The sequence below is a fragment of the Anabrus simplex genome, chromosome 1 (assembly GCF_040414725.1).
Source record: "Anabrus simplex isolate iqAnaSimp1 chromosome 1, ASM4041472v1, whole genome shotgun sequence".
NCBI classification, from domain to species: domain Eukaryota; kingdom Metazoa; phylum Arthropoda; class Insecta; order Orthoptera; family Tettigoniidae; genus Anabrus; species Anabrus simplex.
The window spans coordinates 1,446,664,773-1,446,679,649 of NC_090265.1; the positions used below are offsets into that span (position 1 = coordinate 1,446,664,773).

General features: G+C 38.6%; 1 protein-coding gene across 1 annotated transcript in view; it reads left to right on the forward strand.

Annotated features, from left to right (window-relative positions):
• Positions 1-14,877, forward strand: part of Polr2A (RNA polymerase II subunit RpII215) — a 364,959-nt gene that overhangs the window by 116,634 nt on the left and 233,448 nt on the right. Inside the window, exon 11 of the mRNA XM_067137935.2 lies at positions 11,867-11,985. Coding sequence (XP_066994036.1) covers positions 11,867-11,985 — 119 coding nt within the window. The remainder of the gene's footprint in view (positions 1-11,866; positions 11,986-14,877) is intronic.

Here is a 14,877-nt window from a genome sequence, read left to right on the forward strand (position 1 = left end):
CCGAAGACGATGGAGGCATATGGAAGAGGCCTATATCCAGCAGTGGATTGAAATAGGCTAGAAAAGAAGAAGAAGAAAAGAAGATTGTGTCCAGTTGTCAGCACCAGATTCATGGGCCACTCCATCTCTAAAGTAGTGCAGGCATTGGGCTTTTTAAGGGCCACTGCATCAAGAGTGTACTCTTGAGTCTGTGGATTCAGTCAAAACCACGGCTGCCATGGTCAACTGTTGTGGTGTACAACTTGTTGATGGCGGGTTCACGTTGGCTAGTGCGGAACATAAAGGGCAGATAAATGGTTCACAGTGCGGTTGATCACCCGTCAGTTTAATGCTGGACGACTACATTTGATGAGCCATACCATAAAAAAATCATCTCCTTGCCTTGGTGTACAGAAGCATGTGTCCTGTGACTGTACATCTGCCTGACACACATCACAAGGCACGACAACGGACATCGGCGAAGGATTACCGCCTTGAAGCATAGAGCATATATTTACCATCTGGTACACACCAATAGCTGGGTTCGAGTTTTGTCAACCACATAAGGCAATGGATCCCTCTTGTCAGAAGGGTGCAGTTCAGGCTGATGGTGGTGATATCCTCATATGGGGACTGTTCACATGGAGTAAAATGAGACCCATGGTGCTTCTGACACCAAAACTTTGCAGGAATCTGCTGGTAGATCATGTTCTCTTCCAATATCCTACAAGCAACCTGTATCTACAAGAAAATACTGCAGCCCTTTGCTCCTGATTTGTGGCTGATTGGTTCAGTGAGCACTCTACAGATGTGAGGATGCTTAACCTTTACCACTCGTCTGTCGGGTGAGACCCGACATTACGATATTCCCGTTCTGGTCGTATGTCGGATGAGACCCGACATGACATTTTATCGCCCACTGCTCGTCTGCCGTTTCTTAGCCGACAAAATAAACGATGCTATACTGTACTGCCATCTTTTGGTTCAGCGTGGAACTTTGTAGAATCCAGATATTATTTGAAAGTCGGTCAATAGTCTATTATTTACAGGGCAGTGTAGCCGTCAGCTGTCCACTCACGCACACGAAAGGTCGAGCGATAGTAAACAAACATGGTCACCATGTGCTCTTATAGTCATATATAGTTTACTGTTCAATGTTGTATATGTTGGGTAACACACAAAACCACAGTATTTTCGCACCTCTTCACCTTCCTTGTACCCTAAAAGTGAACTGGCGATGTTCGGCTTGTGTACCGTAACCCAACATGTGCCTGATGCTGACAACTGGCACAATTATTAATCAACTGATCTCGATTTCAGGAAATCGCCGTTTAGCCTACAAACTACCGTGAGGTATGAAACCAGAGACTGAATAGAGTTTTTTTAATTGCTTTTTACCAATAATTTGTTCATTGAAATAATTAACGAAACCAGTCGGTATGCGATAACGATAGTAATAATAATAATGATAATGCAAAATAATTTGTCTTAAATTGCACATATTGCTTTTATTTGCTTGCTTGCTTAAAATGTGTATAGCCTAAATTTATCATTTAAAACAAATGCTACCTCCAAAATCGTGAAAGATGAATACAGGTCATATAAGATAAAAATTCACATTTATAATACAAGTAGTAGAGACAACACAGAGAACTTTAATTCGAGGGGTAAGGGTTAACTCTTACTGGGCCCCCAAGGAGCTTCGATCTCGATCAAATTCGAGTCCATCTGGGATGCCTTCTCTGGCCAATCTTTGAGGATTATGGGAGGCTGTCCAGCGAAAATGAATCGGTATGGCTTCCCAAAGCTTCCAGTGTCTGGTGAGCCCATGCCGTACAGTTTTGCCACCATCATTAAGGCATAAGTTGGTGCTACATGCTCTTAGCTAGGTATCTCTGATTCAGTTGCTCTTTAGTGTAATTGCTAGTGGTCGTAATGATGTTCATTGTCTTATAAAATAGGTTTGTTTCTAAGGATATTGTAAATGGAAACTTACAGTTGAAAATGTTCGTGAGAGGAAGTCAAGACCAAGGGAAGAACGATGTAAATATGGCAGTACCAACACCTGTATATTTTCATTGTCTTTCAAATACATTTGTTTAACCAAATGCTTTGATAAAAAAGAAACACTGAATGGCTGAAATGCAAGATGGTGGATAAAAGAAGCAGAAGAAGGCCTTGGAGATTGTGATTAGAAATTTTTAAAAAGGTACGGTTTCAAGAAAATAGCAAATGATGCCTTGGAAGTACTATTTGTAAATAGAATAGAATAGATTTATTTATCATCAACAGGTTATTTCCCCAATTAAAGATCATTCAATAAAAGATAATATACAGCAAATACACCTTAGGTAAATAACACTAATTTCCTAAAATAAAAACCAAATTCAAACTAAATCTAGAGACCATTTTATATGCATATTTACAAAACCTTAAATAAATAAAATAAATAAATAAAACTCAATCTCCTTAAATAATTGACATTATTAAACTACATCTAGTAACATTTACATATTTACATATCTTACATATAGGGACTTACATTCATGAGGTCATTAGGGCATATCTGATTTTAGACAGGGGTGAGTGAAAAAGGTCCACTGATTCACCCACCTCATTCAGTGATGTTAGTGCCCTCACAAGCCATGAGTTAGCCCGAGCCACAGTTCTCACTTTAGGCAGATGAAAAATATACCTTTGCCTAGTATTGCGACGAGGAACATGTAATGGAATCAGCTCCAGTAATGTTGAGCAATCCACTCTGTTCGTCAGACACTTGTAAAGAAAGAAGGCATTGGCACATCTGCGGCGTGAGTGCAATGTCCTCCTGCTCATAGTCTCACAAAAAGACTTGTAATCGGACGAAGAGAGAGAAATACCCAAACCCTTGTAGCTGATCCATTTCATGAACCTTATTTGGACTCTTTCCAAGTTTTGTATTAAATACTGCTGAGGAGGCAGCCACACCTCGCAACAGTATTCTAACGATGGCCTGATTAGAGTGCCGAAGGTCGATCAGATATAAACAGGATTTTTGTTCCTGAACATCAACAGTTGGTAGGACTGGCCCCGGGCTTCTGCTATGCTTAGGTGGGACCATTAGGAATGGGGAGTGTATGCTGTTAGATATTTCCTGCCGTTTCATCAGTAACACTCACAATGTCAGAGCAACAGGTGCACACCTCCATTGCGCAACTCAAACTTTCTTGCTCGTGAAGGAGTTACAGCGGTGGAAATTTGCCAGAGATTGACTGCACAGTTTGGTGATGAAACATTGTCAAGGACACGCGTCTGTTTGCCTGGCATAAAAAGTTGAAGGACGGAAGAGAATGTGGAAAATGAGCAACACGATCACCATCCTTGGACCAGCATTACAGACGAAAACATTTGTGCGGTTAAAGACATTGACGATGATCGACGGGCGAGAGTATCAGAAATTGCAGACCAAGTCGGAATAGGTTATGGGAGCTGTCAAGCAATCATCACAAACGACCTACAGTTCCGTAAAGTGTGTTCCAGACGAGTTCCTCACCTTTTGACCAAAAATCTGAAGTTGAGACGTTTGGAGGTCTGTCAGAGGCTGTCAGCAAGGTTTGTGGAAGGTGATGCGTTTTTGGGTCAGATCATCACCTCTGATGAAACGGGTCCACCACTACACTCCTGAATTCAAATTGACCTTTTCATTACTTATTACAGAAAAAACAAATCGGTCGTTCAAAATTCTTTCTTTAAGTCAGTTAAGGGTCCCCCGACAGTACAAACACCTTCACTTCCTCTCCCGTTCACCCCGCCTTGAACCTTTCCCATCCCTCCCACCCTCCACCACTTACGTCATTTCTCCCCTCCGTATTCACCTACCCCTTTCCTGCTGATCTACTCCGCGCCACGCTCACTCCGTAAGTTGCATTCAATCCAGCAAGTTTGTTCCACGCAGCGCAAGGTGAGTCATCGTTTATATTTTCTGGTGCCTCGCTTGTTCTCTATCCGATTACCCGCGTTAATACTATCTTCTTTCCCCAGATTCATTGGGGTCCCGATTGAACTGAGACTACTTCTGTTCAACACAGAAAGCCTTTAATTCCACCATAGAACAGGTTCAACTTTGTCAATTTTAATCTGGTGCTAGTCTCATCGGACAATTCTTCCCTCTACGCAAAAGTGGACCTTACATCTACAACTTTCTAGAAACATATACGTAATTATATATGTCAATCATGCAACAGAGGAGCAACTGCCAACCAAAGACTATCTCATCAAGAGTTTTTACGTGACTTCACAAGATTTTACTTGTCATTGTGAACACTTCTGTTACTTTTATGATTATTCGCAAATACGTTTTTTTCACTTTTATCTGTCATTCCACCACCATCCCATCCTTCTAGATCCTCTCTCATTTCTCCATACTATTTTTATCACTATGTCTTTTACTGTTGTAATTTGGCTAGGCTGATGATGGTCCACAGTGGACCGAAACTAGTACCTTTTAACGTCATTGTAATGTTTTTGTAAAAACATCAAATGATTTCTTAGTATTGAGAAGGTGGAATATTAAAATTTTGTATTTACTTTAAGCATAGAATTCAAACAAGCCAGTAAGGAGTGGCAGAGAAAACGGGAGGCAGCACCAGTGGAAGCCAAGACTCGACTGTCACCTGGCAAGGTTCTTGCAACCGTTTTTTTGATCAGCGAGGCATTTTGCTGATTGATTTTTTTTTTGCGCGAGTGACACAACGAATGCTGCTTACTACTGCGAGCTGTTGAACAAGGCAAGGGTTGCATATCGCCGCAAAAGACGAGACCAACAGATTTGACAGGTCACCCTCCTCGACAACAATGTGCAGCCCCATACTGCAGCTCTAATGGTCTCCAAGCTACTGGAAATGCACTGGACTACACTTGCAGCCCACTTGCACTTACAGCCCAGACTTATCGCCGTATGATTTCAATTTTTTTGGATAGCTTAAAGAAGCTCTAGGAGGGCAACGATTTGAAGATGAGTGTGGAAGACTTTGTGCATAACTGCCAGGTGACACGGCCCTGTTCTTTTTATGATAAGGGCATTAAAAAGCTGCCCATACGCTGGGACACATAGTATTTCCAAAGCAGGAAACTATGTGGAAAAATAAATTGCAATTGCCTTGTGTTTTTCAATAAATGAATTAAAATAAAAAATAAAATCCCATTTATATTTGATCCGCCGTTGTATGAACGCACATTCTCTGCCACTCATTACTGGCTTGTTTGAATTCAGGAGTGTAGTGGTGGACCCATGTTTAGTCACAGGTGATGATCCGTTAATTTATGGAGGCTTCTAGACTGGAGTACTGTTTACAGCATAGCATCAGCTGTGTAGCCCAAATCTCCCTTCAGATCCCAGTCAGTGCATGTGGGATTTTTGAAATGAACTCTCACATCTCTGTGGTTCGGATTTCATGTAAAACTGTTTGCTATGGTCCTTTGCTTTAGTTTCTGTCCCCTAACAAACCAACCAGTGTACATTTTATCCTTAAACCTTCCATCTCTGCAGATTGTTATGAGATGGAACTCTCTCACTTCTTTTTCAAACAGTAAACATTTACTTACCTTAGTAATCAATCCATATTGCCTTTCTATTTACATTACAGTTTGGATGATTACGTCCATTCATAATCTTCATAATCTACAATATTCTACCAATGTAACAGTTTTTATTTATTTATTTATTTATTTATGTTTAGTGTATGCCTTGTAGTGCTGGGTGTGTCCAAGGGCATTTTTTTTTAAATATTGGCCAATAAAATAGTTTTTTGTATGTGCTTTGTTACATAGTGTCCACATGCTGGAAAATCAGGGGAAAAAATTTTGGTCAGGGAAAGTCGGGGAAATAGACAAAAAAGCTGGAAAGTCAGGGAAATCTTCCCCAATGATGGATTTCAGGGGGTATTTTTAGGGCCTAGTCTGCTGTAACCCAGGCTATTGTAGCATTTCTTTTTCAGGTATTTTTTCACAAGAAGCGCACAACAATTGTACAGTTTTAGTTGTACCCTTGTGTAATTTCTTTCAACCATTTTAATGTTTTTCTTTGTTATTTCAGTTCTAGGATGCTTATTTGAAACTCATGACAATGGCTAATAAGCGGTATACATTTAATAAACTTTGGCTAGACAGTAAAGTGTTTCCCAAACTGAGTGGTTTGTTGGATATACAGTGGAACTACGAAATCTCATATCACCTTGGGAGCTAAATTTTATTTAGAGTTATCAAAATTTCGAGATATAGTGAATACCGTTTCTGACCATGTATAGCACATAATTGAATTATATATATCTATGGGCTTGCACTGAATTATTTTTAACAGTACTTAAAAATATACAAATTCTGTTTTATGGCATCACTTTAATTATAACACTTATTATAGTAACTTTTTAGACGACAAGGTACAGTACATACAGTAGTGAAACAAGAAATATATCTCCCTTAACGCCTTTGGAAAAAGTCCGTTAGTCTCTTCTGTTAAACTTTCCTCCCTTCACGTTGAAACTTCTTGTACCGGGCGAGTTGGCCGTGCGGTTAGTGGCACGCAGCTGTGAGCTTGCATCCGGGAGATGTTTGGTTCGAATCCCACTGTCGGCAGCCCTGAAGATGGTTTTCCGTGGTTTCCTGTTTTCACATCAGGCAAATGCTGGGGCTGTACCTTAAGGCCACGGCCGCTTCCTTCCAACTCCTAGCCCTTTCCTATCCCATCGTCGCCATAAGAACTGTCTGTGTCGGTGTGACGTAAAGCCACTAGCAAAAAAAAAAACTTCTCGTCAATGCAACGCAGCCGAGATTCGTAAATGGAGCTTTGTCGTCTGCGACTTCGGGGGTTGCCTTCGTCCGTGACCGGTCATTAATTCACATCCGAGAAACAGCGAGGCTTCGCCAATTTTCCGATCACTAGAAGTTTTACTTTTCCGGTTCCTGTCATATTAGCTCCCAGCATCACTGTAACCCTTCATTTGTTAACTGTTCCTCACATACCTCAAATGCCATATTGCAAGTTAATGTTGCTCAAAATTCAAGTTACAGAGTACTTTTTGGTTCAAGGGAGAAAATGTTTGCTTCAAGAAATCGAGGAATTCGTGTAACGGAATTTTGAGTAATAGAGAAATAAATACACATGAAGAATAGGATGAATAGCTGGGAAATTTAAGTTGCTTCGAGATACTGAAAATTCGAGTAAAGGAGTTTGAGATACCGAGGTTCGACTATGTTAGTAAGTGATGCAACTTCAGCATATTCTAACGTGTGTTGTAAATCGTTCAAACTTAGTAATATGGGTAAACAAGCAGTCACTTCTATTGCTAAAGGACCTACTCATATAACAATTTATTTATTTGCAAAGAATACCTCTACTCCATCTCCACTTGAAGATATGCAGCCAAGCTACAAAGGAATTAGCAGTGCTAGGGACAAGTCAGACGAGTTTAAAGACTTCCAGTGTGAATGAAGATGTTACATCGACTGAAGCCATATGAACACTCCAGGTTGTCACTAGAAAGATGTCTCTCGACTCTTTTGAAGAAACCTCTGCAGCATTCAAAACATTATTCCCAGACAGTAAAATTGCTCAAACCTCTATTTACTATGGGCAGGGCTAAGCCTTCCTGTGTTATAAATAATGGATTAGCCCCATATTTTAAGGAAAGTTTGTAAAATGACTTAAAACAGTGCTCTGACTGCATTGTTTGTTTTGTTGAATCATTAATCAAATTTGTTCAAAGACAAATGGACTTGTAAGGTTTTGCAACAAGGTATTGGAATAGTGTATTTTTAGGCAGGGCAACTATGGATCACTTACTAGATGGGTTTATACATGGACTCTCCTTACCTTTAGGAAATATTTTGCAAGTCTCAGTGGATGGGCCGAATGCTAACCTCAGTTTTATTAAAAATTTGAAAATCATTTGCAAGCGCTAAACCCCGAGGGAAAAATCTCTTCTTGATATAGGCATATGCAGTTTGCATACGGTAAATGGAGCCATGAAATCTGGGATCTCCAAAATTGACTGGAACTTTTTCATTTTTTGAGGTCTCTGTACAACTTTTTTTTAAATAGCCCTGCTCTATACAGACATGACAACAACAAGCACCGCATTTCCGTACAACTTCACTGCAATAAGATGGTTGGAAAATGGACACTGTGTTGGTCATGCTCTTAAAATACATGATCACATTGACAAATTTGTGAAAGAGTACACTGAGGGGGGGGAAACACAACAAAAACCTTCAGTACTTAAGAGGAGCTGTGAAGAATCTACTACTTAATGCAAAATTAAGTACTTTAGTATCTTGTCAGTTGTTGAACCTTTTCTCAGAAGATTTAAAAGTCAGAAACTTATGGTGCCTTACATTTTTGCATTGCTTGAAGAACTTATGAAAAACATAGCTGAAGATAGCTGAAGCAAGTACTTCCTAAAAGTTAAAATTTTAGACTTACAAGATAGGGCCAATCTGCTTTCAGTAGAAAAAGTGGATATTGGTTATGCTGCCAAGAGACTCAAACAAGTTAAATGTTCTGAAAAGGAAAAATTTACTTGTGTGAATGAGTCCTCTAAAATCACCTTTAGCAAGGGGTCTCACTGCCCTAGAACCTAAAATAATATTGCTCAAATCCAGTTTGACAATGAAAAGGATTGACGTCATTCCTGAAAACTTTCACAGCCACACAAGTGATAAAAGTGCTGAAAAGGGCAAACGACAGTTCTGTTTGCTAACTGAGGAAGCTCAGAAAAATTAATGACTTCATTTCTAAAAGAACGGATGATTTGGGTTTGGATCAATTTTATTACAATCTTTTAGGTGAAGATGAGAAATATGAAGATCTCTGGTCTGTAATGAAACTTAGTTTCATTTTATCCCATGCTAATGCATTTGTTGAGACAGGCTTTTCTGTCAATAAACATTTAAGAGTAAAAAATCTTTTAGAAAAAAACACTTGTGTCCCGGAGAATAATTTTTGATAGTGTGAAACACATTGGTAATTCAAGGAATATTACTATCAATGGAAGTTCGTTGACCTCGATCCGAGCTTCAAGGAGAAGGTATCAGTCATGCCTGGAAAATAAAAAAGAAAGTCAATCAGAACAGGAAAAGAAGAAAATGGAGAACAAGTAAATTGTATTACAATTGAATGATTTGGAGGAAAAAGAGAAAAAGTTGAAAATTGTACGAGAAAAACATAAAACGAAACAAAACGAAAACGAAAGTAATCTTTTTGATAATTGTGAACTTTTCTTTTTCATTCCTATCTTTCCTCACTGATTTGTCTTCAAATTTGAAAACTATCTTCTAGAATTAGAATTCATTATATTCACCTACATTAGAAACAAAAGTTAATTGCTTTTGATCTCAAGAGTGCTTTAAATCCACTTGAAATAATTTTATTTTCATATTTGAATTATTCCTTGGAAATGATAAGATAAAGGTATATTGTCACTGCCGGGACACAACCTCCTATGTGAAATACTTTAGCTTAGAACTTTGCCTGGTAAGATTCTGTCATCTAAGGTGCAATATTGTGTGAATATTATAAAGATATTCTCGCTCTTCATTATGTATGTGTTGCGGGTCAGTATATCTCCAAAAATATCACATAGGAAGTTTTGTCCAGACAATGATATGTTAGGCCTACATGTTTCCTTTAAGCAATTTGTTGATATATAAGGTGCCATCATCATCATCATCATCATCATCATCATCATCATCATCTTCCTTCCAGGTTTTGGGCCATGTGTCCTGTTACGGTCTTGCATTTTTCTTTTCGCAAGACTTGAAAGCAATCAAATGTCCTTCTGATGGGTTGCTAGTCTGAAGGCTGATGGCACCACCACCTACTACGTTGGTGCCATCAATGTAATCGTTTTTCCATAAATAATTGAAAAAAAAAAGGAAGTGGAGAGATTGAAAAAAGGAAGTGGAGAGAGATTTAGGCCTGCTATCGGTATGGTTGAGGCTGGAATTTCCTTTTTTGTTTCTTGTAATACATGGTGTTCGGCGAATTAACTTGTCACTCACTTTTCGTGAGTCAGGGAAATTTTTCTTGATGATGATGCTTATTGTTTAAAGGGGCCTAACAGGGGCCAAAGTTTTTCCTAGTAGGTCAGGGAAAGTAAGGGAAACTTGAGGGAACATTTCTGTGGACACTATGTTTGTACCACCTCTTTATAATTCTTTGCATTCATTTGGATTCATGTACCATCCAGTCTACTTATTTTCTTTCTGTCTAACTTGTTTTTAATTGAAGTTAAGCTCTAATAATAATAATAATAATAATAATAATAATAATAATAATAATAATAATAATAATAATTTAACGTTATTTGCTTTACGTCCCACAAACTACTTCTACGGTTTTCGGAGACGCCGAGGTGCCGCAATTTTGTCCCACAGGAGTTCTTTCACGTGCCAGTAAATCTACTGACACAAGGCTGTCGTATTTGAGCACCTTCAAATACCACCGGACTGAGCCAGGATCGAACCTGCCAAGTTGGGGTCAGAAGGCCAGCGCCTCAACCGTCTGAGCCACTCAGCCCGGCAAAGTTAAGCTTTAACCATCTCTGTATTTCCTTAGCTTGACAGCTACAGAATTTTACTTCCTCCTCTTCCTCAGCAGATCATTGCAAGTTGTCTATCCCTTTTGAAAATTCAAAGAATGTCTTTGTATTCAAGTCTACCTAAACCTCCCAGTGACTGTTAAAAATTGCTTGGTGGTGGTCACTTATCTTTTCCCAACATTGCCCTTCTGCTCTGGAGATGCTGTTCTAAAATAGCCTGTCATTTAGAGTTTAGGGTTTGTTTCTCTGAAAACACGAATTGTCAGTGACTAAATGCATAGTTTTTATTTACACTACGTGTATTTACATTACATGGGACTAGTTTAAACCCTACTTGGGGCCATCATCGGCCATGTTTAAACATATACAATATTTGACAAAATCCTAAAACCTGTTTCTAATGAGCCGTAAGAACAGTATGAAACAAATATGTAATTAACACTATGATGTGTGGTTGACTTAGGCGAATTGCTATGGTGCTAAAAATGTTGTATATGAAAGTGAAATATTGCGGGTGAAATAAAAACTATGCATTGAATAGGTGGAAAACTTTTATGTTTATAATTTATATGTAATCTCAGTTCAATACGGACCAGCAACATGAAATTCATAACCCTTGACGTTCTATCACAATGTGGATAAATTTTGAATTTAAATTAGGCTGCTGTTAAAAAGGCTACCTTTTTTAAAACTTTAAGGCAGTTTTGAATTAAAAGTCTGAATTTTGGTAATGCGACCGACATTGTTCTTCAAATCACAAATTATCTGTATTTTGAATTACACAATTTAAGTAACATGCAAAACCGTACTTCATGTTTCTGGGAACGAGGGCTCCTTCGAATTAGGCGTGATTTTGAATTATCGAGGTTCTACTGTATTTGAAGACAGCAGTATGTGAAAATGTAGAGTTGCCTTTTCCTTTTGTTTTCATCTTTATCCCTGTACCCTCTTTTTGTCCTTGTCCTTCTGTGTTTTCATGTTTGTCCTTGTGTCGTCTTCCTCTCATTCCCTCTGCCCACACTGACCTGCCATTTTATTCATCCTGTTATTGTGTGTTCTTTCTCTTGTTCCTCTTTCTACATAAGACTTGATTTGACACTTGTTCTTTTCCAATACTTATATACAATCTTGTACATGACAATCTGTCATGATCATGCATTTGACTGATATAAATGAAGGATTGGGAGGGTGTAGGGTTTAAACTTATCAACAGGACTATAGTTTAGTGATAATTTGAAACTCAGCTACATGGTAATTTTCTGTATGTCATGGTTATTAGTATGTCTAATATAATTGTTGTTCCTTTCATCCAGGTAAGCAAGTATTTTCCTTGATCATCCCTGGCAACGTGAACATGATTCGTACTCATTCCACTCATCCTGATGATGAAGATGATGGACCATACAAGTGGATTTCCCCAGGGGACACAAAGGTATTTTAAAAAATCATGAATAACAAATACTTCATTATGTTATATAAAGTGGAATATAAACAGTTCATTTTCTGATATATATTTTATTTGCTGATCCAAAACCTATTCCCATCATAAATTAACTGAACTATGCTGATTTATGAAAGTGCCATATTCTAACAGCATTAGTTCTTAAATTTGTCCTGTTAACCATTGTCCCTTTGTTCATTTGTTCTGATTGTCTTTTCACCAAGAGTACCAGCATGGTGTCTGTTATTATCTGATACAAGTGAAATGCAAGGTGCTTGGTTGGCTTTGACCATTTTCTGCTGTGTCCATTTTGTTTAAAAAGAAAATGTTTCCTCATGATTTACAGTAAGGAATGGTTATTGGGCAAGCAGATACAGGAGCATCCAGGACTGGTAGAACTTTGTTACTCGTGGTGAACGTGTAATTTTACATGCAAGTCTAGTGTAGTTTCCACATTGGAAGATCTTTTAGTTACTCTTCACAGAAGAAATCTGGACTGTCCACGAGGACAATCTTCTGAGGACGCAGAGCACAGTTCTCTGCGAAACTTTAAGAATTTCACCTTATTTTTTTGACACGGCATAAGCCCAAAAGCCTATACAGTATCATGTCTATAAGTACGGGCCATGAAAGCATTAATGGCGATATCTAAAACATTGTTATTCAATTTTGCAATATCATGCTTTGCCAGAGACCACACAATCTCAATGGAGTATTGGCAGTAAGAGAAGATTGTGATATTTCATTTTGCAGGTTAATCAAACTCATAAATGTTAAGCTTGTCTTGAAGGGAAGTACATTTTTAAGAGTTTGCGTACCTGCCAACTTTTACGGTTTATCCGTAAAATTTACAGAAATTGCAGCATTTTACGGTTTTACGGATGGACGGTGCATTTTACGACTTTGCGGACAAAAATTTGAAACATTAACATTCGATAATCATTCCACTTCCGTACAATCAATTGTTTGCATGGGTTGAAGGCAAGTCGATAACTCATTCTTTGATATGATTGGTATTTTTAACCTATGATGTTTGTGTTATTGGAATTTAATTTAAAGCTGGGATAACAGGCCTTCCGTGTGAATCTTGGGTGTCGACAGGCTCTGCTCCATAAATTTTTTGTTCCGCTCTGTTTGCTTGTTGTGATTTAACCCATATACTTTGACCACGTGAGTGTTGTTCTTTGTTTACGAAGTTGGCATTCCTTGAATGCTTTGGCCTTTTAAAGTTATGGCATATTTTAATGAAGTGTTCGAGTTTTTGTGGTAAAACTTTGTGCTGTCCGGCTCCATGGCTAAATGGTTAGCGTGCTGGCCTTCAGCCACAGGGGTCCCGGGTTCGATTCTTGGCGGGGTCGGGAATTTTAACCATCATTGGTTAATTTCACTGGCACGGGGGCTGGGTGCATGTGTCGTCTTCATCCTTTTATCCTCATCATGACGCGCAGGTCGCCTACGGTTGTCAAATCAAAAGATCTGTACCTGGCGAGCGGAACATGTCCTCGGACACTCTCGGCACTAAAAGCCAAACGCCATTTCATTTTTCAAGTTTGTGCTTCGCAGTTTCCTGTATTCGTTGGACTAATTACATTCGTTCCTGTGACTGGGTATGCCGCTATTAGCGAAGCCCATTAACTTATAAGGAAGAAGAATTAAATTTGTTCCATGTTTGTGTATTTTTTACCATGTGCATATTCTTTGTTCATGAGGTTGGCATCCTGTTCATTTAATGGTTTGACTTTGTGTGCTTTGACATGTTTTAATGAAGAGTTTGAGTGCATTGAGTGTTTGTTATAATGTTATGCGATGTTCAGTGATCCAGGTTCCTTTCAATGTTTCATTAGATATAGAGACATTTGTTCTCAGACATTTTCATACTTTATTCCTAATGTAGATTATCATGAATAAATCCAGTAAGAAACAGTACTTCCAGACATTTAAAGAATCATATTCTGATTTTCCATGCATACTAAAATCAAGAAAGGGAGAAAAATTTGTCTTTTGCACAGTATGTGGGTGTGACATTAATATTGCACATGGTTGATGAAACAATTTAAGTAATTGTGTGAAGTGCGGTAAACATGTAAGGTATGTTAAATCGAAGGAAGATAACGAGAAAATCAACACCTTTTTTGCCAAGTCTAGAAACATTGACTGTGACGTAATTAGGGCCAAGTGTGTGTTTACTTCCTTTTTGGTGGAACACAATGTGCCCTTAAGTGCGGCTGATCATGCTGGTGCTTTATTTAAGATGTTTCCCACATCAGAAGTTGCAAAGAAGTATAGCTGTGGTCTCACAAAAAAGACATGCATTATAAATAAAATGGCAAGAAATGCATCATCTGAACTTGTTAGTGCCTTCAGAACGACCATTTTCTTTGGCAAGTGATATGAATGCCAAGTTGTATCCTGTTGTAGTTACAAATTTGTTAAGCCCAAAATTTTCAAAAGCTCCTCATTGCTTGGAGTTAAGTACAAGTTGATTCAAAATCAAAGAAGTGATGCTGATTTAGTTTTTGGCATTCAGACTTCAAACATAGTGAATGATCTGCAGGATACAGATAAATCCCTTTTCTTTTCATCACGGAGAAACTACTTTTGTACTGCCTGTGACTACATCAACAACAACGTTCCACTCGAGGATGATGGGTTAAAGCATGCTCAAGTTGCTAGGTTAGACTGAATTGAAGATGCACGGTTTTCTTCCATTCATTTTTTCTTGGGAAAGGGATCCTACTGTTGGCAGCCCTGAATATGGTTTTCCGTGGTTTCCCATTTTCACACCAGGCAAATGCTGGGGCTGTACCTTAAGGCCAGGGCCGCTTCTTTTAAACTCCTAGGCCTTTCCTATCCCATCGTTGTCATAAGACCTATCTGTGTCGG